At 34.7% G+C, this 24,562-nt stretch overlaps 1 protein-coding gene across 6 annotated transcripts in view; it reads left to right on the plus strand.

The window, feature by feature from the left end:
* The window catches only part of LOC106884336 (voltage-dependent T-type calcium channel subunit alpha-1G), a 1,091,242-nt gene that overhangs the window by 808,616 nt on the left and 258,064 nt on the right, over positions 1-24,562 (plus strand). For all 6 annotated transcript variants that reach the window (XM_089353777.1, XM_089353782.1, XM_089353780.1 and 3 more), the window contains one exon: positions 23,966-23,989. In XM_089353777.1, the coding sequence (XP_089209903.1) occupies positions 23,966-23,989 (24 nt within the window). The remainder of the gene's footprint in view (positions 1-23,965; positions 23,990-24,562) is intronic.

Genomic DNA, 24,562 nt, shown 5'->3' on the forward strand with positions numbered 1-24,562 from the left:
CACAATGTTCTTGATATAAGTTCAGAAGTCTAGCATGATTGAGCTGCATTGTCAGTCATCTTGTTATCTACGCTAACACCTTTCTGAACAATCTGATTAAATATGCACCTGACTAATGTAAAAATCGATCTGCAGTGATGCTTTCAGCAACCTATATCTGAAGATCCTGCTGCATTTCTAATTTTCATGTCTGTTATTAATCCCTTTATTTACCATCCTAATACAACAGGACCCTCTGTTAGACCTACTTTCATTATACTCTCTCTCCCTCCCTTCCTCTCTCTCTCTCTCTCTCTTATACCATCCATTTGTTTGATCAACAAACTCTTCCTTATTTCTCTGTCTTCATTAGCACTGAAAGTAATTGCATCCATACAAATTTAGAATTACTGCACTCTTTTATATTGTATCACGAGTCGTCTTCATTCACTGTCTCATAATATATGTATATGGACAATAAATAAATTATAAGATAATCTTTACAATAATGGTGATGATGAGGTCTAACATCACAAGAAGGTCATGGGTTCACAGACAGAGTGCTTAGTCAATTAAACTGGCTCTAGACTATGATTAGTAGTTATTATTTCGTGCAGGAAAAATAAAAGAACAAGTTGCCCCCTACGAGACTAATTTGAAAAATAAATTCAAGAAACTGAAAACAGTAACACAATTACTTAAATACTCTACCTCTTCTTCTATTCCATCAATCTAAAATAATAACTAATAATAATAATAATAATAATAATAATAATAATAATAAGCCATCCCCATTAGAAGAGGAATATTCCAGGGAGACACGCTCTCTCCACTCCTGTTCTGCCTGGCACTCACACCTTCAACAGATTTGCTAAATAGAATTGGATGCGGTTACAAATGCTACGGAAAAACAGTCAGCCACCTTCTATATATGGATGACCTAAAATTATATGCTAAAAACGACAAAGAGCTAGAAACACTACTACAGACAGTACACGGCTTTACCAAGGAAATAGATATGAAATTCGGATTAGAAAAATGTGCAAAAGCAACCCTGAAAAGAGGAAAATTAGTTGAAAGCAGCAATATAACACTAGATAAAGCCAACGAAATAAGAGAACTAGACGAAAGCCAACCATACAAGTATTTAGGAGTCAATGAACTAGATAGGATACAACATACACAAATGAAAGAAAAAATAAAGAAAGAGTACTATAGACAAGTTAGATCAATACTAAAAACAGAGTTCAATGCTAAAAACAAGATAATGGGTATCAACAACATCCTCAACTGGACACTAAACGAACTATGTAAAATAGACAGGCAAACAAGAAAAATAATGACAGGATATAGGTTGCACCACCCAAAATCTGACATAGAAAGGCTATATATACAACACACAGAAGGTGGCAGGGGTCTTATACAGCTAGAAAACTATTATAAAATAACCACCATAGGACTGCAAAAATACCTACTCCAAAAGCAAGGGAAACTAATACAAATAGCCACAAAACACGAGCAAAACAAAAAGCTGTTTTCAGTATTTAAGGAAGCTGACAAATACAAACAAGAAATCAATCTACCTAACAAGTACGAAGAAGAAGAAGGAGAAGAAGAAGAAGAAGAAGAAGAAGAAGAAGAAGAAGAAGAAGAAGAAGAAGAAGAAGAAACAACAAAAGCTATAAAACAAATGAAATCCAAACTAAAACTAGAACAGCAACGAACCATGATAAAACGATGGCAAGAAAAGCCCCTACATGGTAAATACTGGGCTAAACTAAATGCGAAAGAAATAGACAGAGAAAAATCCCAGCAATGGCTGAGAAGCTCAGGACTCAAAGCAGAGACTGAAGGATTTTTAATTGCTGCACAAGACCAAAGCCTCCCCACCAGAAATTACCAAAAACACATAATGAAAAGAAATATAACAAGTAACTGTAGAATATGAGGAGATGGACAAGAAACAATAGATCATATTATCTCTGGCTGCCCAGTCCTGGCTAAGAAGGAATATATTCACAGACACGACAGAGCTGGGACCTATATACACCGGAAGCTATGCCAACACTATGGAATAACAACAGAAAACAGATGGTATAAACACACGCCAGAAAAGGTCACAGAAAACAAGAAAGCAACCATACTCTGGGGTATGCCAATACACACAGATAGAGAAATTAAGGCAAATAGACCAGATATAGTTGTCAAAGATCATGAAGAAAAAAAATGCTTTCTAATTGATGTATCAATACCAGCAGATGACAACGTTTCTCTAAAAGAAATGGAAAAACTTTCAAAATACAAAGACCTGGAAATAGAGATAACTCAAATGTGAAATCTAAAAACAGAAACAATTCCTATCATAGTAGGTGCCTTAGGTATAATAAAAAAATATTCAGACAAATACATAACAAAAACACCAGGACTTACAAATATATATAACATACAGAAAATTGCACTACTGGACACTGCACACATCTTACGCAAAACACTTTCAATACAGTAACCATAAGAGCATCACAGCAAACCACAGCACATACCCAAGGCATAGAGAGCTGCGCTCGGTAGTGAAGTGAAAGTACGTTATAAAAATAAAACTGCTGAACAATAATAATAATGATAATAATAATAATAACAATAATAATAGTAACAGGACCAGTCAGGCAGCACCCATTACTATTATTCTTATTATTTTTATTATAAAAAGCACCAGTTGAGCATGGTTGTTGCCAGTGCCACCTGACTGACTCCCTCCCTGCTGGTGACACGTAAAAGGCACCATTCAAGCGTGATCGATGCCAGAACCACCTGACTGGCCCTCATGCTGGTGGCACGTAAAACGCACCCACTACACTCTCAGAGTGGTTGGCATTAGGAAGGGCATCCAGTTGTAGAAACCTTGCCAGATTAGATTGGAGCCTGGTACGGCCTTCTGGCTTGCCAGTCCTCAGTCAAACCATCCAACCCATGCCAGCATGGAAAGTGGACGTTAAATGACGACGACGATGATGATGATGATGATGAATAGTAATGCTAATAATGGTAATAATTGATGCTCTGATGCAATACCAGTCAGTGGCTCTCATGGTTTCCGATCTTAACTGATTGGAAGTGTTATCATGTACATTGTTTTGTCTTGGTATAAAAAGATGGGCTACAGCACATATTCTGCTCAATACCACAGATTTGCTTGACTTAACTGGTTGAGCATGTTCCTTAGTGGCTGATGATATGTGCGTCTCTGATCCCAAACAGAAGTAGTGGGTGAGCACCATAGCCATGTGTTGAAAGGAATTCTTTGGGGTTTGGATAATTCACCTCTGGAAACAGGTGTTTTGTTCAACATCCTTAAACAACCCTTATTCAGGGACCTTTTGAGTAAGATGGACTACTTGACTTGAAAATTCTAATTGGGCCCCACCTGCAAGGTCATGTGCTGTTTATCTTGATATGAGATCACCATATCATGCACATATGGTTGTGATGTATGTACCTGTTGTACTGTTATCAGACAGATAGTCATGATGGGTATATTGGGCTTTGTTTATTTGTACCCCAGTGTCACTCTGATGGCATGCATTGCTCCTCACTCAATAATAATGATGACGACAACGACGATGATGATGATGATGATGACAGTAGTATTCCTTGTGATCATGATACCTTAGCAAAAGAATTTAACAAGCTCAGAAAATATAAAGATTTGTTCATTGAAAAACTGTGGCATCTCAAGTCAGTTACAATATCAGTGATTGTAGGAGCACTTCGAATGATTGAAAAAGGAACTGGAAATTATTTGAGAATGATCTCTGGCAAGATCCATGCAAGAAGTGCAAGAAATTGTTTTAATTGGGACGTCATAGATGTTGAGAAGAGCATTGTTGCTGAGAGACTGAGAATGATTACAACCTATATCATTTTTATATTTTACTTTTGTTTCACTTTTTTCATTTTTTCTTTTTTTTTTTTTGTCACATTACTTGACTTTGTAACTGAACAATCTAGTGTTTATTTTAATGGCCTATCAATGTATACAGTGAGTTTCTTTGCTGTGGGAAGACACTTGGCAAGAAATGGAAACAAAATTGAAAGAAGAAAACACAATAATAATAATAATAATAATAATAATAATAATAATAATAATAATAATAATAATAATAATGATAATAATAATAGATAAATAATTTTTATTTTTAACTGTAATTAAACAGCAATTTTACTTTCAAACTAAAGTTTTCATGCAACCAGTCTTGTCTCAAGAACTACTCATCAGTTTGTTGTAAATTTAATGAATAACTACTGAAAGGGATTTATTTTTTTATGAACCTATCATCATAAGACTGCATTCCTTGGCTTTCAAACCAATGGTAAATTCTGTTTTTTCTAAAGTCAACATCATTAATATTCAATAAGCTGAAGGCTACTCTTAAAAGCCATCATCAATGTACCAAAACATTTACAAACATCATACTGAATGGTTTGCATCTCTTTATGCATGCCATGGAAATTTCTCTTTATCAGCAAGGAAACATACTGGTCGAAAAATGGAGTAAGCAGTGTTGATTCTACTCTGGATATCATTGACAAACTAACAGGTTTACTTATGCATATCACTCTAAGTAACCTGTTTGTTTGTATTGGCATAGTTTTACACATCAGTGATTAAAGTATCACTTGGACTTGCTCTTATTGTTTAGCTCCACATTAACCCTTATGGTGTAGATTTTTAATTAAAGGTATTCCAATCAAGACTATTCTGTTTTTCAAGTGTTATCTAAGACTACACTATATAATCTGTCCTTTCTTTATTTAACCCTTTTAATACTAACTCACTGAGACCACCACTTGTTCTGATACAAATTTTCTGTTTTAAAGTGATCTAAATTAAAACAATCCATCAAAATTTTGTGTTAATTTATGTTCAAAACAACTGCTTGATAATGACAAAATTATATTACTAAATTCTTTGTACTTTTAATAGCAGTATATTTCACCAGAAATATGATGACAAAAGGATTTAGATGATAGAGTGTGATTTGGAGAAAATTTGGCTGCTATCTCAAGCAGAACAAGTAACTATGTTGAGGCTTGTTTTGACACTCAGAAAACAAATCTTTGCAATATTCCTTGAAGTAGGCTTCAGAGTAACAGGTGAAGTAAATTTAATAATGGTTAAACAAAATGGCAATCTGTCCTGTATATATTTAATATCAAATCATCCTGTTAAATTGTCATCAGGCATGTAATCAAGGATATCAGCAAAAGGATTAGTGATTTATTTCCTAAGACACAGAATATTACAAGGTACTGACAACTATTTTAAAGGAAAGCTAAAGTAACAGCAAATGTATGTCCTTAAAAACTATGATGATAAATATGGTATGGTATAACCGGCCATATAATATCAATATATAAACTGTTTTCAAGAGGAGTGTGATTCTAACAGCTATTCAAGAAAGTCACAGTGAATATTCCATTTCATATAAATTGCATTTAGTGTTATTAAAAGTAATAATACAAGAATATTGTAAATATAAAACTGTCCATCATTCTGAAATATATTTCACGTTAGTGAGATTGGAAAAAAAGAATGTAAATATTACATAGGCAATTCTTAACAATATACTAGTATTTCAAAATAAGCTAAAGTGCAATGATCTGTGTCTTGCAGAAAGAAAAAAAACCTGAGTGATAAGAAAGAACATTCTTATTCATATGGTGTTTTGAATGACATTTAATATCATGAGACATATGACTAGCTTACAAGGTTACTGCACTCAAAATTTTCAGCCATTATGCGTTATTCATTTTGACTCACAGTCGAGTACGGTTGATCAGGTAAGATTGAATGAAACATTTAGATATGGGTTTATAATCTTGCATATCACATACACATATGATAGGTGCAAAGCATCCACATATAATATCCTTTTCTTAATCCTTGTATATTCTGAATAGCATAGATATTTCCTAATAGCTTCGTGCTACTTAGCACAACTGATAGCAGGAGCAATGATGTCAGAAACTTGATAACATGGTGACTACGGTCAGAAGTTCTATATATCATGTGTATATGTGTGTATGTGCATATGTAGGTGCATGTGTGTTCACAAGTGTATGTATCTATGTATTTTGTTGATGGAATAGCACATTGTGTGATTGTGTGTATGTGTGTGTTTGTATCAGTAAAGAATGTAAAAACTGTTGAGAAAACAGAGAAGATGCTTTAAAAATAAACCTTTGAAATATTTGTTCTACACTGAGGTACAGACACTCCCTTATTAGAAATACAATGAACTTGTGATTGGTCCATTAACAAATGTGTATGGTAGTATACGCAAATGCTTACACACACTCAACACACCTACACACACAGATAAGATAATGGATATACATCAGTGTTGATGATGAATACTGAAGTTGTTTGATCAGCAGAACTACTTACACATTGAAATTATAGTGTACAGGTTTAGACATGACTGCATGGTTAAGACAGTTGCATCCCAAACACATGATCTGGTCTTGGGTTCAGTCTCACTGCCTGGCACTCTGAGCAAGTGTTTTCTACTATGCTTTTGAGTCAATTGAAGCATTGTGAGTGAATTTGGTACATGGAAACTAAAAGAAGACTGTCAAATATATAATATATATAAAATAAGAACACAAATAGGTTAAAAGTTCACTACAGCTGTTTCAGGTGTGCTTTTTATCGATGAATAATTCAATGATTATGTCATGGAAAAGGCCATTCTCTTCAGATGAATTACATATTTAGAATTTGGTTCAGAGAAAAAAATACAAGATATGGAATGTGGCTCAACCCTCCCATTTCAACATCACTGGAGGTGTATATATATATATATATAAATATATATATATATATATATATATATATATATATATATCATCATGATCATCATCTAACATCCGTTTTCCATGTTGACATGGATTGAACAGCTTAATAGGAACTGGTAAGGGCATTGGCCACACCACGTTCCATAGTCTGTTTTGACATGGTTTCTATGGCTAGATGCCCTTCTTAATACCAACCATATATGTGTGTGTGTTTATGTATGTGTACGTATGTATGTGTGTGTATTTGTATGTACCCTTGTCTAGACATTATGGTCAAGAATGAGCATCGCCATCATACAAGTGATGCTGTTTATTGCCAGTCTTCTGTGAAAATATGTCTTACCATGGGGAAAATACTAATTTACTCAGAAACAGGTGAGGGTTGGTGACAGGAAGAGCATCTGGCTAAAGAAAATCTGCCTCAACAAATTCCATTGAACTGATACAACCATCAAAACAGTAGATGTAAAAGGTAGATGTTAAATGATGATGACAACGACAATAATGATGATGATGATGAGTGAGTATTCTACAGACACAGGTACCCTTCACATTTAGTGTAACCCTTAAGCACAATCAGCATGACACTGTGTGAAAATTATGATTCTTTGAATTACAAGTACAGCCAAGCTGAGAGGCTTCCACAGTTTCCTCTCTCTTCAGTTTTACTCATGACATGAATCAATTTGATATAACTTTTGTCTGTACTACCACACAGTGGGATCAAACCTGGGACTTTACTATTACAAAACAAACTTCTTAACCACTTGGCCATATCTGCAACCATTAAACAGATACGTGAGGGAGAGAAAGATAGGTAGATAGATAGGGAGGGAGAGAGAGAGAGAGAGAGAAGGCACACCGCCAGTTATGTAGACAAGTGTTCCAGTCAATCTGATCAATGTAACATCCTGCTCATGAAATTAATGTGTATATGGCTGAGCACTCAACAAACATGAGTACCCTTAATGTAGTTCTCAGGGAGATTCAGTGTGACACAGAATGTACCTTGCCAGAAATTGAACTCGCAACCTCACAATCATGAACAGAATATTCTGACCTCTAAGCCACATGCCGTCACAGATACATAGAAACACACACATATATATATATATATATATACATTACATTCTTCTGCTACATGTCTACTTCAGGACACATATTTTCACACACACACAAATACATATTCTTTATCTTTTATTTGTTTCAGTGATTGGAGTGTGGCCATGCTGGGGCACTGCACTGAAGGGTTTAGTTAAACTAATTGACCCTGATACTTATTTAAGTCTAGTACTTATTTTATTAGTATTTAGGCTGAACAGGGTTGTAAACAAACCAGCACTGTTTATCAAAGTGATGGAGAAAGGACAAACACAAAAACACACACATATATGTATAAGAACGACCGTGCGAACCCAAAAGGAGAAATGGTGACAAATGGAAAAACAGGGCTCCTTTTATTTAAACACGTCACATGGTCGAACACAAAAATATATCAAATGATGATATATATGTTATACTTCGATAACATAGTGAATTCGTAAATGGCCAGTAAGGAAGACGATAGAACACAACCGATAGAGATGAATAACAGAAATATTTATTGTGACATTAAAATGTCTGTCTGTGTGTGAGTTTGAATGCGACATAATGAAAACATAATAAAAGACAGGCCGTTGTATAAAGAAAAGAGTGTGTATAAGTGATACATGTATGTGTATGCGTGATATACAGCAGATATAAAAAGAGTCAGTAACACATATACGAATTTGCCAGTTTGTTGAGTACACAATAGGAACAGTCTGTATGTAAGAAGTTGAAGCGTGTGGGGCAGAGCGATCACTCGTTGTGATGTTAGGGCTTCCATGCCAAGCCGGGTTCTTGTATACAGTTGTTCGTCGCAGGCTAGGTTCTTGTCTGTTGTCTAACGTGGCGAAGGTGAATCGCACAAACAGAATCGAAGAGAGAAGTGCCGCGGTTACTGTTTGGTAGCTTGTGTACGTGGAAAGTCGTGTTGACGATGTTGGCGACGTCGGTGGCGAATCTTGTAGTTCGTAGTTGAAGTGGTGTTGACGCTGGTGGTAGTAGTAGTGTCGTGTTGACCGGTGGCAATGCTGGTAGTCGTAGTTGTACGAAGCTGTTGGTTGTTGTCGCTGGCTGCTGCTGCTGTGTGTGGTACACGGAACAGGTCTCTAAGAGATCTGAACCGAGACGAATTAGCTGGGTATCTAGCAGGCTATTTAAAGCAAAATAGGGACTCCAGAGAGGTATTAGAAAAACACTATCACGTGACCTTATTAGGGGCTGTGATTGGTCAGTTTGCGTTCTGGCGGGAACAGTACGAAGCAGTTGCCGCTTCAAATAATAATCAGTCAGGTGATGACAAGGAAAGAGATGTTTTCTACTACGCCCACGCTTGTTTATATTTATAACAGCAGGGAAGATGGCTTCTTTGTATATAATGGCGATCGAGGTGTTAGTTTCACTACATATATATATATATATGTACACATGACAGGCTTCTACACAGTTTTCATCTACCAAGTTCACTCACAAGGCGAGGTTTTATTAAAAGACACTTGCCTAATGTGCTGTGCAGTGGGATCAAACCCAAAAGCATATGATTACAATGTAAGCTTCTTAACCTCACATCCATGCCTGCACCTATGCACAAAAACATAGAAATACATACACATTTATACTACATTCTTTGTCAGCATAAGGACACATATGTACATTTTCACACACACACATACACACATGACTATAGCTAAGAATGTTTCCTATTCATTTTTCTGTATTCTCAGATAATGTATCATTATTGTCAAATCAATATTTAATCAATATGGAATCAATTCTACTGAGGTATGATGGAAATATACATCATATGTACAGGCTGTTCATAATATTGAACAACAAATGTTAAAAATAGATGGCAATTTTTGTATGAGTGTGGGTGCGTGGGGAAGTAAGTGAGTGTTTCTGTGTAGTATGAATGTGTGCGTGTGTGTGTGTGTGTGTGTGTGTGAATCTTTGCAAGTGTGAGTGAGGAAGAGAGTGTAAGGATGTGTGGAAGAAATGGGATTTCACCTGATGCTTATATAAAATACTTCTACAGCAAGGCTAAATGCTCTGTGCATACACACACATACACACACACACACACGCATGCTAACAAATACATATATAAACACAGAAACATATTCACTCATATAAGAGAATCATGTATGTATGTATGTATGTATGTATGTATGCATGTATGTATGTATGTACGTATGCATGTATGCATCTATGTATGCATCTATGTATGCATATATGTATGGATGTTCTAAGATGTAGGCCACAGTTTTCTACCTAGGTAGTTAAAATTGTGTGTGGAGGCATGCCTTTCCAAGAAGGTTATAGTCAATATGATATTTTCCATAAATCCAGACAAGGCTGATTACAACTGCTAGTACATATATATATATATATATATATATATATATATATATATATATATATATATATATATATATACATATATATATATATATATATATATATATATATACATATATATATATATATATATATATATATATATATATATATATATATACATACACACACTATATATATATATATATACACACACACACTATATATATATATATATATATATATATATATATATATCATTAGTTGAACTTCCAAGTTGAACTTCTCTCTATCTCTTGTACTTATATATATATATATATATATATATATATCATACATATACATAATACACACACATATGCACACACATGCACATATACCTAGTACTTTTTGTATCAGTCATGTGACACATCAGTTTCCCTCACTTTCTGTCAAGTAGAATAAGTAATTATTGATTTTGCAATGCAAAGAATAGGTTGAAGTTTCAAATCCAGTTAAAGTTTAATAAACCATGTTGTATTTATAAAAAGGATTATATTTTCTCTCAGCATTTGTTATTAATATTCAATGTAAAACACTGAGAGAAGATTCAGTTCCAGTTACTTTAAGTATTCTACATTGTTCTTTCTCCCATCTCCTGCAAACAAATGCTTTGATAGCATTATAACTCATTGGTACAACTCATTGATAATTATATTTATATTATTGGTGAATTTAAGACTAAGTTAAGCTTTTCAAAAATATGTATGACCTATAGGCAAATGGGATAAGTTAAATTAAATACAAGTTTGAGCACAGTTACCATCATTCCCCAAGCTGGAAGTATTCAATAACATTTAAATGTCTCACTTGACTTAGGAAGTTTATACAAACAAATGAAGTTTTATTAGTTATGGATAAAAACCATCATTTGTTGTGCTATAGAATTATTCTACCATACAGCCAGGCTCAATCTGCAATTAAAAGTCAAAGGCTGATTCTAGTAAGAAATAGTGACAAACTTCATAGTCTTAATTCCAAATTCAGAAATAGATCTAGTATTTTTCTTATAAAAAAATTTAACTGTTTTATTACATAGAGAAAGTATAACAAAATGACTAGTCACATGAATGCTGCAGAAAATATGATCTTAAAGGAGAAAAAGCTATCCTCCATACTGAACCAGGAATTAAAAGTACAAAGTTCATCGCAATTTCTGACTATAAGTAGCTTTTGACTGTGACAGAACTTGGCTATGTGGTAGAATAAGTCTATGGCACAACAGCAAATGGTTACATCTTTACCATGCAAAACCTACCCAGTTTGAACAAACTTCCCAGTGAAAAGCTTTCAAATATTATTGAATGCATCACCTTCATGAATAAAGGCATCTTTCTTCACTCCTCTGTTTCCTATTTTCCTGTACATTTCTGGTTTATACATATGATATTTGATGGCATATTAGACGCTCTCCAATTTCAGCTGCACATATTTAGAAAAAAGAGTACCAGGAACAAGATTAGCTTACAGGAGACTCAACTTTGCGTATAGAGTTGTGACCAAAAGTTCGGAACATAGGCCAGGAAATTAGAATTTTTATATTAAATGTCTAAAGTTATATTTAGTCAGAGCATATATTGAGTATAATAATTTTAATTTTAAAATTGTTCCAAATTTTTGGCCACGACTGTAAGACCTGGGGTGATTTTTTGAGACATCTTGGGGGGAAAAATTAATCTTATATGCTACCAAATGTAGTCACTCCAATAAGCTTAAATTCACTAATAACATAAATATGGTTGCCTATAACCTGGACCAATGAGATATAAAGACATAAAACATGGCCAGTGTCAGTGACATGTAAACGGCACACATGCCAGTGATATGTAGAAGGTACTCGTGCTGGTGACATGTAGAAGACAACTAGTATATTTTATGGTGTGGTTGGCATTAGGAAAAGCATCCAGCTATAGAAACATAACCAAAACAGACTGGAGCCTGGGGCAGCTCTCCAACTTACCAGTTCTAGCCAAACTGTCTAACCCAAGCCAGCATGGAAGACAGATGCTAAATAATGATGATGATGATGATGATGATGAAAACAGACAGTAGAAAAAAAAAAGAACCTGATCCATAGAATATTTAATTTCAACTACATTTGAACTTTCACTTTATATTTTACCAATGTGATGATTAATATAGATGATGGGAGAAAAAAATTTGTTTTCCTAAATACAAAATATTAAACTTTCACTGGAATCAAGCCTTTAACTTATGCATTACATTTAAGAATGAATAATTACCTCTGCACCAAAAGAAGAAGAAAAAATATTAAAATAAAAGTAAACTATTCTACCAGATGGAAAAGAGCAGAAGGAAAATTATATGTCACAAGAATGATACAAAAAATACTATATCAAAGATAGAGGGAAAAAAGTTACACCTCATTCTAAATCAAGAATCAAAATCACGATTTCTGATTATAAACAGCCATTGGCTGTTATTCAGAAATGGGACCTGACTATGTAGTAGCCTAATTTTAAAGTACACAATAGAGGCTGGTTTCATCCTTATCAAGGAAATTTTCACTGATTTGGATTAAATTCCCCACCAAAAATATGTGTGTGTGCATGTGTGTGTGTATGCGTGTGTACATATGTATAAGTATATATAGAGAGAGAAAAGAAGAGGAGGGTGGAAGAGAGAGCCATGACCATCACTTACCAGCAAATACATTCGTTATCTTAAGTACTTATAGAGCTGTGAGCTGGTTGAATCATTAGTATGTTGGACAAAATGCTGAGCAGAATATCTTCTAGCTCTTTCATTCCTGAGTTTAAATTCCCCCAAGGTCAACTTACACTTCCATCGTTTCATGGGTCGATAAAATAAGATTCAATTATTGGAGTTGATGAAATTGACTTGACCCCCACCTCTCTGCAAAATTACTGACTCTGTGCCAAAATTAGAAAGAATCATTTTAGATGCCTACTTATTCACAAGCAGGCATAGACACTCTCTCAGCAATCTCACTCTTGACTTGGCAGAACATCCAGGATGTCTCAGCTGGAGGGAGAGAGGACTGCTCTAGTAGAACTAATACTCATTTCCAGCTATGATTCTCAATGTACCTGGACATATCATCAGTGATGTTTCCTGAGGTCAGTGGGTGTTTTAGGCTTTTCAACACTCAGACACCCTCACCCAAGTGACCCAGCTAAGACTGAACAAGCCCCACTTTATGCCCAATTAGCACTACCCCTGTCTGAACTATCGCTCTCAAGGCTCACACATTTTGTAGCAATGTGAAGGAGGCAACACACTACATGAGCCAGGAATCATCTCATGGTCTTATGCTCATAAGCACAACGCTCAAACCACTAGGCCACACACACAAACTTTTGTAATAATCAAACATTGACCCTCGATGTTTGCGGGTCTCTTTATTACTTTCTTGTTTTGTTTATTTTACCATCCTATTAATCAGATTAAAAACAATAACACATTGCTATAGTGTACATCTACAAGATTTTTATTATTTGATTTGATTGAAAAATATTCCGGGGAATTGCTGTGTGGCTAGGAAACTTGCTTCACAGCCACATAGCCTCAGTTAAATATTCTTCTTCTTCTTCTTCTTCTTCTTCTTCATCATTCTTGTCATAGATGCTTAATGAGAACTTAGTGTTCTTAGATTGTCCTTCCTCAATAAGGACACAAACTCTTTTAAATTTGGTGTCTTATTTTTCTGGAGTTTTTTTCTTTTTACTTACTCTCCCATTAGAGATTGCTCCACTGTAAATGGTGAATTCTAAATGCTCAAAGCTGGAATAGATACAAGAGATCTTGTCTGATGCTCTAACGATCCTGACAAACCATTATCTTGGACTGGAACTTTATTTATCAACCTTATAAAGATAGAAGTCAAACTTTTCCTCTGTAGGATTTGAACTTAGAATGCAATCAACCAAAACAGATTCCCACAAGATATCTAATTCAACACTCCAACAAATATACTAATTTTTCTCTCATAAAAGTTGGATACTTAAATGAAAATGTTGGAGCAAGCTGTTTTTAGAACAGGATTCCAAAGTGGTATTTTATATTTTAATTTGCTTGCAATAAATAATGTATCTAGTTTTAGAATCATAGCTTGACTTTGAAACAACATTTGAGACAGTAAAATAACAGTAATAACAGCTTAAAATGCTCTCACTGACATTGCAATCCTTTCTGATCAAAACATTGCTCTTAGCATCATCAAAAGCCATTAAAGCTATTTAAGCACAATCAAAGGTATAAAAGTAATATTACCAGTATTGTTGGCATTTCCTGGTTGTCAAGGATGTTTCTGCAGTTTCTGAAAGTCTGGCACCATTTGTTTGTGGGTTTCATTAGTGTGAAGAAATAATTGTGAATTCAATCCTGACATTGATCAGTTTTCAAAAAAATACCCTGTATCCATTGTAAAGCTTTGCTGAGACAGTTAGAGGCCTGTCTGATTGTTATCTGCCACAACAAACTGCCTCAATGCTTTCTTTTAATGCATGAAAGATAATGACATTGCTATTATTGGAATTGGAATCCTTATGCAAAATTTGAACTCAGAGCACACAGATCCAGAATAGGTACTACAAAACATCCCACTTGATGCTTTAACAATTCTGCCAATCCAATATCCTGCACTAATACTTTATTTATTGACCCTGAAATGATGAAAGCCAACGTTGTCCTTGAGAGGATTTGAACTCAGCATACAAAACTGAAACAACTACCACTGGAACAACTACTACTGGAACAACTACTACTGGAACAACTACAACTGGAACAACTACAACTGGAACAACTACCACAGAGTATTTAGCTTTCACTTTAATAGGTCTTTCAATTTGCCACGTATTAAAGTCTAGAAAGTATTCTTAGAGAAATCAAAGTACTAGGCATTTTCAACTGAAGATATGAATGAGAGTAAACATTAACTATCCATAATAATAAACAAACTGTCAACAGAGAACAAAAACACAAAGATACAAATGATTTACTTCATAACATACATACTCTCTTCATCCACCAAAATGTAGCATTGCTAGTTACAGCACACATTTTATACATGTCATTCTAAGTATAATTTACATACTTCATTAATGTCACACTAGTCCTGCCTACTAATGAGGATTAATAAAATACTGAATAAATTAATAAAATACTGTACAAAATACAAAGGAAATGGCACGTAATTGTTCACTTTTCAGTGATTAAAGATAACTTCAGATTTGATATGCTTTGAACTGACATTATGAAGCACCAAGCTAGACAATGTAATGCATCTGATTAGGTTCTCTGCAAAACATCAACATAGTTCTAACAAAGTATGTGTGTATGTACCTATACATGTATGTATGCATGTATGTATGCTGTAAGTTGTAGACCATGGCTTGCCTCTAAGTAGCAGAATTTTTTGTAAAGGAGCACATATCAAGAAAATCATAAGCCCAGGCAAGGCCAAATATTATTGCTAGTTTCTTATATAGTGATCTGGTAAGTAATGAAACATATCTGGATCTTGCAAATACACATATAAGTAGAAATATCATGCTATATCACACTGTGAAAGTATGACATTAGAGTTGAAATATCTAATTGGATAAAATATTGAAGTAGCAGCTCCTGTCATAAATGATTAAGACTTAATTTTACATAAAACTGTTACTTTTGGAATTCTATCCTGTGTGATATTTATTTCTCATCGCTCAGCACTAAGTAATCAGGGCCACACACTGGTTTCACAGTCCACTTGGGTTTGTAGAGACATCAATATTGTGTAATCAACATGGCATGGAAGAAAGAAAAATAAAAAGAAAGAGAAATAGATGACATGTTAAGCTGTGTACAATGTAGAAGTTGATAATATAAAAATCAGACTGGATTTGGAAAGAATGGAATTTCTAATGCAATATGAAAATAATACTTCAAAAGAACACAGAATAGTTAAGGATTGAAAATAGTATAATAATACATCTTTCCAGAAGAAAATGTTTGACAAATTAGATTTTAAAATCCATGGCTAGTTGAGCTTTAACTTGGATTTCAAGGAAACTTTTCCCTTCATCAATAGACTAGAAAATTGATTGAATTTAGAGTATCAAAGAAATAAAACTGACATCCAATGTGTGCAAGCCATGAAATGGAAAATAAAAGGAACCAGTCCATCATGTATTGTCTGGATAGAAAGTACTCTTAACATAAAAAGATATAACAATACAATGATAGTTTTTAGAAGAGACTTGGATGAGTCAGGTGGGATTAATAGGAAGAAATTCAGTTTTGTATAGAACTAGAAACAATGCCTGAGAAAATAATAAGACGTACTGAAACTTTGTAAAATACAAAACCCACCATTAAAAGCCAGCCACATCAAATATTTGAAGATAATTCCAAAAGGTATACATGTGTGTGTGTGTGAGCACGCATGCATATATATATATATATATATATATATATATATATATACCTACATACATATAGATCCACATGTGTATATATGTACACATATATACACTCATACACACATATATATAATATGTCTACAATATTTTCAATATACATAAAGTGAATACTAATGATAATAATAATAACAATAATAATAATAATAATAATAATAATAATAATAATAATAATAATGATGATAATGAATATTTATGAAAAGAAGATACAGAAACTGAGAAAGTACCAACGGCAAACCCTCATATAGCATTAAGAAAAAAGGAAAGAATTCATAGCAAATATTGGGACAATAATAAGTGGTTCCTTTGACAAAGAAATGGCAGAGGATGGAAAATAAATAAATATAATAATTGCATAACTGCAAAGCAAATGTTGAGAAAGATGATGTACTGAAATGGCTCAAACAAAATCTCCAAAGTTCTAACGGAAAGTGTTCGTAAGATTCTTCTTTGCTAGTTTATTTTACTACTAGTAACTATAACTGCTACAGTTGCTGCTATTAATGTTGATACTACTACTGCAACTACTACTTGTACGAGAATGATAAAAACTCATGGTAATGATTTCTTATAGTCATGAGAAATGCAGTAAGCAAGGAGAGTTGTTAATCCATTGGATAGACACTTGCATTCTGAGTTCAAAGCTCACAGGGTAAAGACCACCTTTGGTCATGAATGACCATAGGATTACACCTAGCAAGTTCCCCTCCAAAACACAAGTCTGGGCAAGGTTGTTTATGGAAGACCAGCAGTCAGCCATGCATACCAGCCTCCCCTCTCCATGCCACTGATGTTATCCAAAGAAAAGGTAAAGGCAGACCTAACTTGGCCCCAGTGACATTGCAATTCATTTCTACAACTGAGTGAACTGGGGCAACATGAAATAAAGTGTCTTGCTCAAGAACACAACACACAGCCCAGTCTGGGAATCAAACTCACTACCTCAGAATTGTGAGCCCGACACTCACTGAGCTATATGCCTTCACTAAAGCCTCACAGGAATCAATTCTCATTTTTGTGGGGTTGACAAATAAAGTATTGTTTCAGAGTAGTGATGTGGTAGAATTGCCAGAACATTAGATTAGATGCCATACTGTATCTGTTCTGGTTCTTTACTTTCTGAGTTCAAATTTTATCTTCACCTCATAGTAGGAAATAAGGTTTCCATGACTTGACAAATGACTGTAGGCTTACATAATAAAATATGTGGATTGGAGCAGTACCTCAGATATCTCACTCTTGAAAAGAAGCAACACTGCCCCCTTCCCCTCCTCCCCTCCTTACCAAAAATAGAGCAGGATAAATAGTAGGGCATAAAAAAATATAACCTGAATCCTGAGTTGCTGTGATGTTCATGAGTTCTCGATTTCTTTAGTGACATACATGAAGAGGGAGTTGACATTATGTTACAGTGTCAACTCAATGAACAATGTGCCATCATACCACAATAACTTCTAATATTACTTTCTAACATAGACACAAGTCAACAAATTGTAATGAGGTTGGGATTTAGTCAATTAAATTGACCCCAGTATTTGACTAACACTTTATTTTGTTGAACCCAAAAGAATGGAAGCAAAGTTAGCTTTGGTGGACTTTGAACTCAGTAGTAACTATTTAGTGCAAAGCATTTTTTCTACTACTCTACTAATTTTACTGATCCACCACCCTTCAAAGCCTTCTTGTATTAATAATTTTTTTCTTAGATACATGACTACTTGTAGGGTGGAGGACCTATAATCAACTAAATCACCCCAAGTATACTTATGTTGGGTAGTCGATTGACATAATCATTAAAGTGTTGTATTCTGAGTTCAGATCCTGCTGAGGTCAATTTTGTCTTTCATCCTCTCAGGGTTAATAACATATAGTACCAGTAAGAGGCCACTTGAATCATGCTTGCCACTTTCAGTCACCTTTCAACAAATTTGCTAAAGACCAATACTTCCAGGTTTTATCTCCACCTACCTATTCAAGTGAAATCTGAAGAGGTCAAGGATGGCTCTGCTGAAGGGAGAAAGTGTCTGTTCACAGTTCTTTCAGGGTAATTATTCCATGTTCTCAATAGCACATTGGGGAAATCCCATTGGCACCTAATTAGATAGTTCCAACTGTCTGAGTTGGTACCAATGTACCTGAGTGTGTTTGTGAGGCCTTTACACCCACCCTCTTCTCTCAGTTAACTCCTTGCAATCTCAGTGCACTGTTACTAAACACTTATTAAATAACAGAATTTTCCCCAAAACACTTAACAACTGAAAAGTTGTGCCACCTTGCCACAGTTAGATGATAACTAGTCTAAAGACAGAGTCTTCATTGCTGTTCATATCCAGCATCTCTGTTCATATCCAGCATCTCTGTTCATATCCAGCATCACTGGGTCTTAACAACTGAAAAAGTTGTGCCACCTTGCCACAGTCGGATGGTTACTAGTTTAAAGACAGTGTCTTCACTGCTGTTCATATCCAGCATCTCTGGGTCCAGTAAGATCATCCATACCTTAAGATCTAAGCCTTCCAAAATGCCAATGCCCCTCACCCACCATTACCACCACCGGCACTTCTGTATCCTCACTAGCTTCATGATGCACACACATTATAATAAAAGTGGTGTGAATGAATCCCAGAAATTCTTGTCTCGTTGATGGCTACCACAGCTTAATTTAGTGGATTGAGACCATTGAACAAGTAATATTGCTTCCAAGGAAGCTCCAGGGCATGTGCATTTATACATCCTACACTGAGAATGGCTATGTTGGTGAGAGAAAAAGAAAGGAGAGAGGTAACTTGGAGAAAGGTGTGTAATCTAGTTTCCCCAATAGAGAGAGTTTCTTAAAACGTCTTCCTAAAATGTCTTTTTTCTGAAACAATCTTACATCATAATGATATTTTGATTTGAGAGTCATGTTAGTGCGTGAGTATGTATATAAGAGTCATGTTGGTGTGTGAGTATGTATGTATGAAAAGTCTTAGTTGGAGTGTTTTGTGCATGAATTTTTCAAAAATCTCCTCTTTGGTATGTTTGCTTTTGTTATTTATTATCTTCTCAATCAAGTCGCAGTTAATCTTTTGAACAACAACAAAATGAACAAGTTGGCAGGTCTTTATGTGTTTGGCTATTGGTGTTGTTGCTGCTGATGTTATTGTTTTTTCTTGTGTTTGTTTTATTTTTTTATATTCTCTTTGTGGTTTATCTTATGTTTTTGTTTTTATTATTCTTGGTAGTAGTGATTGCTGTTTGATTGGCTTTCTGTGGCCCTATGGAACTTACTGACTCTAAGCATGAAGTAGCTTCTTTTATCTGTCTTCCTCTTTCTCCCATGAGCAACAAACTCTTGTGATGAGCTTGTCTTGGCTTCTTTGCACAACATGAGACCTGGTATACATAATGATGTGGGAAGAAATGCATGTACAAATGTCAGCATGAGGGAGGTCTTCATTTGATTGTAGAGCAGGTGGTGGAACTGTTCTGGGCTGTGTTGTTAGTCTCTGATATTGCTGATGTGCTGTTGATTTGGGAATTTCTGTTACTGTTGATGACATTGCTATTGTCGTTGCTACTGCAACAGCTGTTGTTGTTGCTGCAATAGTTCAAGAGTTGACAGCAGTGTGAGTACCCTTCAGCTGGATACAGAAAGTCTTTTGATGGTATGTACCACTACATATGAGGCACATCGACTTTCTTCTTTCTGTCTCTGCAAACAGTTAGGTGGCATTTGTTAGCTGAGTCAGATCAGGAATGTTTTTGAGCATTTCTGGATATGTTTGGACCAACCAGTTCTCTAAACATCTCTAAAAATATATCCACTTCTTCTTCACATAAAACAGCTGTCACCAGCTACCAGTTGTTTATTTTGGGTAGCACATACACCATTCTTACCTTCACCTATCACTGGTCTATGTACAAGGGAATGGTAATGAAATCTTCCCTCTTGACCAAGGCAGTGGAATGGCTTTTTGCTTCATCCTCAGAGAGGAATAATGCCTATCACTAATGATGAAGCTTAATAACTTCTTCATGCCTTTCAGGCACTTTTCCACCAGCATAAGCATTGAGTTTTCTATGGTTTTTGCTTTTAATGTCTATACATAGATACATTAGAAGTCCATTTATTTCATTTAGTTTTTTTTTTTTTACCCCTTTCAAGCTCTAATCCAGTGGTTCTCAACTGGAGTCCATATAAGATTTTTGGGAGGTCCATGCAATAAAATAGTAAATAGGGATCCACAATAGTATTTTAAGGGCCCCTGAAAATATTTTGCTTTAGATATATGCATTGGCATGTATTGCAAGAAACAGCTAGGTTTCTTTCTCAAACATTTTACATAATTCAACCTATACAAGTTAATGTGTCAAAAACGAAATAGAAATTTTGAAAGAGGTTTCTATAAAATTAGTTTTTAAACATTGAATGGCTATGAGGGTGGGGTCCACCAGAATAAGACAGTAATCAAAGGGGTCTGTAGATAAAAAAAAATGGTTGAGAACCCCTGCTCTAATCTTTCTATGTGTCTTATCACCCAGGCAAATAAACTAATCCTCATAGCCAACTTCCTGTAGCCCAAGTTGTTGCTGTTAATAATCTTTGGCTTGCCCATACTATTGTTGTCATAGTTGTTATTGCCATTGCCTATTCTTTTGAAACAAGAGAGGTAAAAAAAATTTTGCTGATGAAAATAGCAAAGTCAGTCTTTTCCATATTGGCAAGCAAAATGTTCAAATTTAACACTGCTACTGCTTCAGATGTCATGGCTCCTTTCCATGGCTCCTCTGTTTCAAACATCAAACTTGTTAACATTTTTAACAACAATATTTCTTTGTCAGCTTTGAATGTCAGAGAACTATTTGTGCCTCCCTTAATTAAGGAGAACACAGGATTTTGAAGCCATTTTTTACCTCAAAATTGTCAAACACTTACATGGACAAAAATTTCAGAGCTTCACAAACAACTATAACAACAACAACAACAACCACAATAATAAAATAATAACAACAATAATAATAATAATAATAATTCTTTCTACTGGAAGCACAAGATCTCACTGGTACTTAATTTATCAACCACAAAAGGATGAAAGGCAAAGTCAACCCTGATGGAATTTGAACTCAGAACATAGTGGCAGACGAAATACCACTAAGTATTTCACCTGGCATGCCAACAATTCTGCCAGCTCACTACCTTATAATAATAATAATAATAATAATAATAATAATAATAATAATAATAATAATCCTTTCTACAATAGGCACAAGACCTGAAACTTTGAAGGAGGAGGGCCTTGTCAATTAAATCGACCCCAGTGCTTAACTGGTACTTATTTCATATAACCCCAAAATAATGAAAAGCAAAGTTGAACTCGGTGACATTTGAACTCAGAATGTAAAGACAGACAAAATGCAGCTAAGCATTTTGTCCTGCAAGCTAATGATTCTGCCAGCTCAACACCTTATATCTTTCTACAATAGGCACAAGGCCTGAAATTTTCAGAAAAGGGGCTAGTTGATTACATTGACCTTCCAAGCTCAACTGGTTCTTATTTTATCAGCCCCCAAAAAAGCACGTTATAAAAATAAAACTACTGAACAATAATAATAATAATAATAATGATGATGATGATAATAATAATAATAATAATAATAATATGGCATATTACCAGCCAATGTACGCCACTAGCCCAGAACGAATATAAGAGACGCCATGACAATATAGCAAGGCTTGTCCATTGGACACTTTGCAACAAGTATGGACTTGACAGAGCAAAAAATTGGTACAATCACAAACCTGAAGGCATTGTCGAAAATAGAAATGCAAAGATCCTATGGGATTTTATGATCCAGTGCGACCATGAGATTGAGAATAGGAAGCTGGACATAGACTTAATTGAGAAAGAAAGCAAACTATGGTGAATCATAGACATAGCACGCCCAGCTGACAACAAGGTATGCAATAAGGAAGAAAGAAAAATCAAGAGATATAACAGGTTAGCTTGGAAAGTTAAGCAGTTGTGGTTGATGAAAAAGGTAGCAGTAGTACCAATAATTGTCGGAGCCTTGTGAACAGTGAGCAAAAATCTTGAGAAGTACATGGAACAAATAGGGGCTGCAATAAGGGTGGAGCACTTGCAGAAAACAGCACTGCTTGGAACCGCTCGAATACTCTGGAAGGTGAACAGCTGACCCTATAGTACATCTCCAACGTTAGAAGCTATGCAAAGGCAACAATAATAATAATAATAATAATAATAATAATAATAATAATAATAATAATAATAATAATAATAATAATAATAAATGCAGTGACTCTCATGGCTTCTGATCTTAATTGATTGGAAGTGTTATCATGTACATTGTTTTGTCCTGGTATAAAAGATGGGCTACAGCAAATATTCTGCTTAATACCACAGATTTGCTTGTCAGTTGTTTGATCTTAACCAGTTGAGCTTTGATTATGAAAAAACAGACATGAAAAGTACCAGTATAAAGGTAAAGTACTAGTAAGAGGACAGCCATCTGGGGCCAGAGTTTTTCATAGATCCCAGACTACCATGAATATACTCATCTAGTTGTATTCTCCTGCCTACAGGTGCAAGCTGAGAGCAGGCCCATTCACTCTCACCCACCTTTCAGCAAGCTTACTGGAAATCATACCCTCTTTCTCTCTCCCTCTCTCTCTCACACACACACACACTTTCTTTTTCTTTTTTCTCTCGCTCACTCTCTCTCTCTCTCTCTCTCTCTTTATACCATCATCTTCCTTTCTCAGTAATACACGAAGAAGTTGATCAAGAAGAAAAGTGTCTATTTTCAGTCATTTCAATCATCTGCACCATTCAACCTCTTTCACTGTAGCCAGTAGACAGGAGGAAAACTACCAACCCTTCCCAACCAAAGGAAGGTGTTGGCAGTGATAATATTAAATATTAATAACATTTAATGAGACAAGATGTTTTATCATTATACTCATCATTATTATCAGTATGATAATCATCACTATTTATAATATAACAAATTCATATTACTGCCCATGCACCCTGTTTCCACCATGTTTGAAACTAACACTACTATCATTTAGGATATAAAACTGCCATCGATGATGAAGCTTTACAAAGTAACACACTGAAAATTCTTATTTCAGCCAATTCTTTACTTTTTTATGTTTCCTCTTGCTCTCATCCTAATATACCCATTTTTCTTCTTTTTTTTTTTGGTAAATTGTTATTTCTCTTCAGCTTTTCAGTCACCTATATCTTCAGGTAGGTTTTTAAACTCCCTCTTTCTGTCGCTCTCTCTCTGCTTTGAATTATTCCTTTTTCATTGTCTTTGGGGCTTTTACTCATTTTCTATGTTCTAATGTGAGTGGCATGTTAATGAATGTCTAATATAATTTGCATGGTTATTTTCATTCCAGCAGTCCTACCCACAATAACATATTACAGAAAGTTACCTCAGCCATTGTGTGAAGCTTGCTTTGTTTTTATCATTACTGTTTTTTGCTGCTATTGTCAGTGTCTTTATTTGAATTGGCTTTGAGTAAACATATGCTTATTTATGACATCATTTCAAAATGGATAAATTATCTGATTGTGTCAAGAAAAATAAACTTTCAAACATTTAAGTAAAATAATTATAATAATAAATAGCAAAACTTATCTGAATTATAATCATAATATATAAATATTAGAATTATCAATGTTAATACTTGTTGAGCATTTTGTTTTGTTTGGTTGTTTTTGTTTTTCCTTTGGGTTTTTTTTATGCTTATTTTGGCATAGTTTAGAAAAACTGTAAAAATATATTCTAATAAAATTAATATCTGCTTCAACAAC

Source organism: Octopus bimaculoides, chromosome 6 (assembly GCF_046866305.1).
Source record: "Octopus bimaculoides isolate indiv1 chromosome 6, ASM4686630v1, whole genome shotgun sequence".
NCBI classification, from domain to species: Eukaryota; Metazoa; Mollusca; class Cephalopoda; order Octopoda; family Octopodidae; genus Octopus; species Octopus bimaculoides.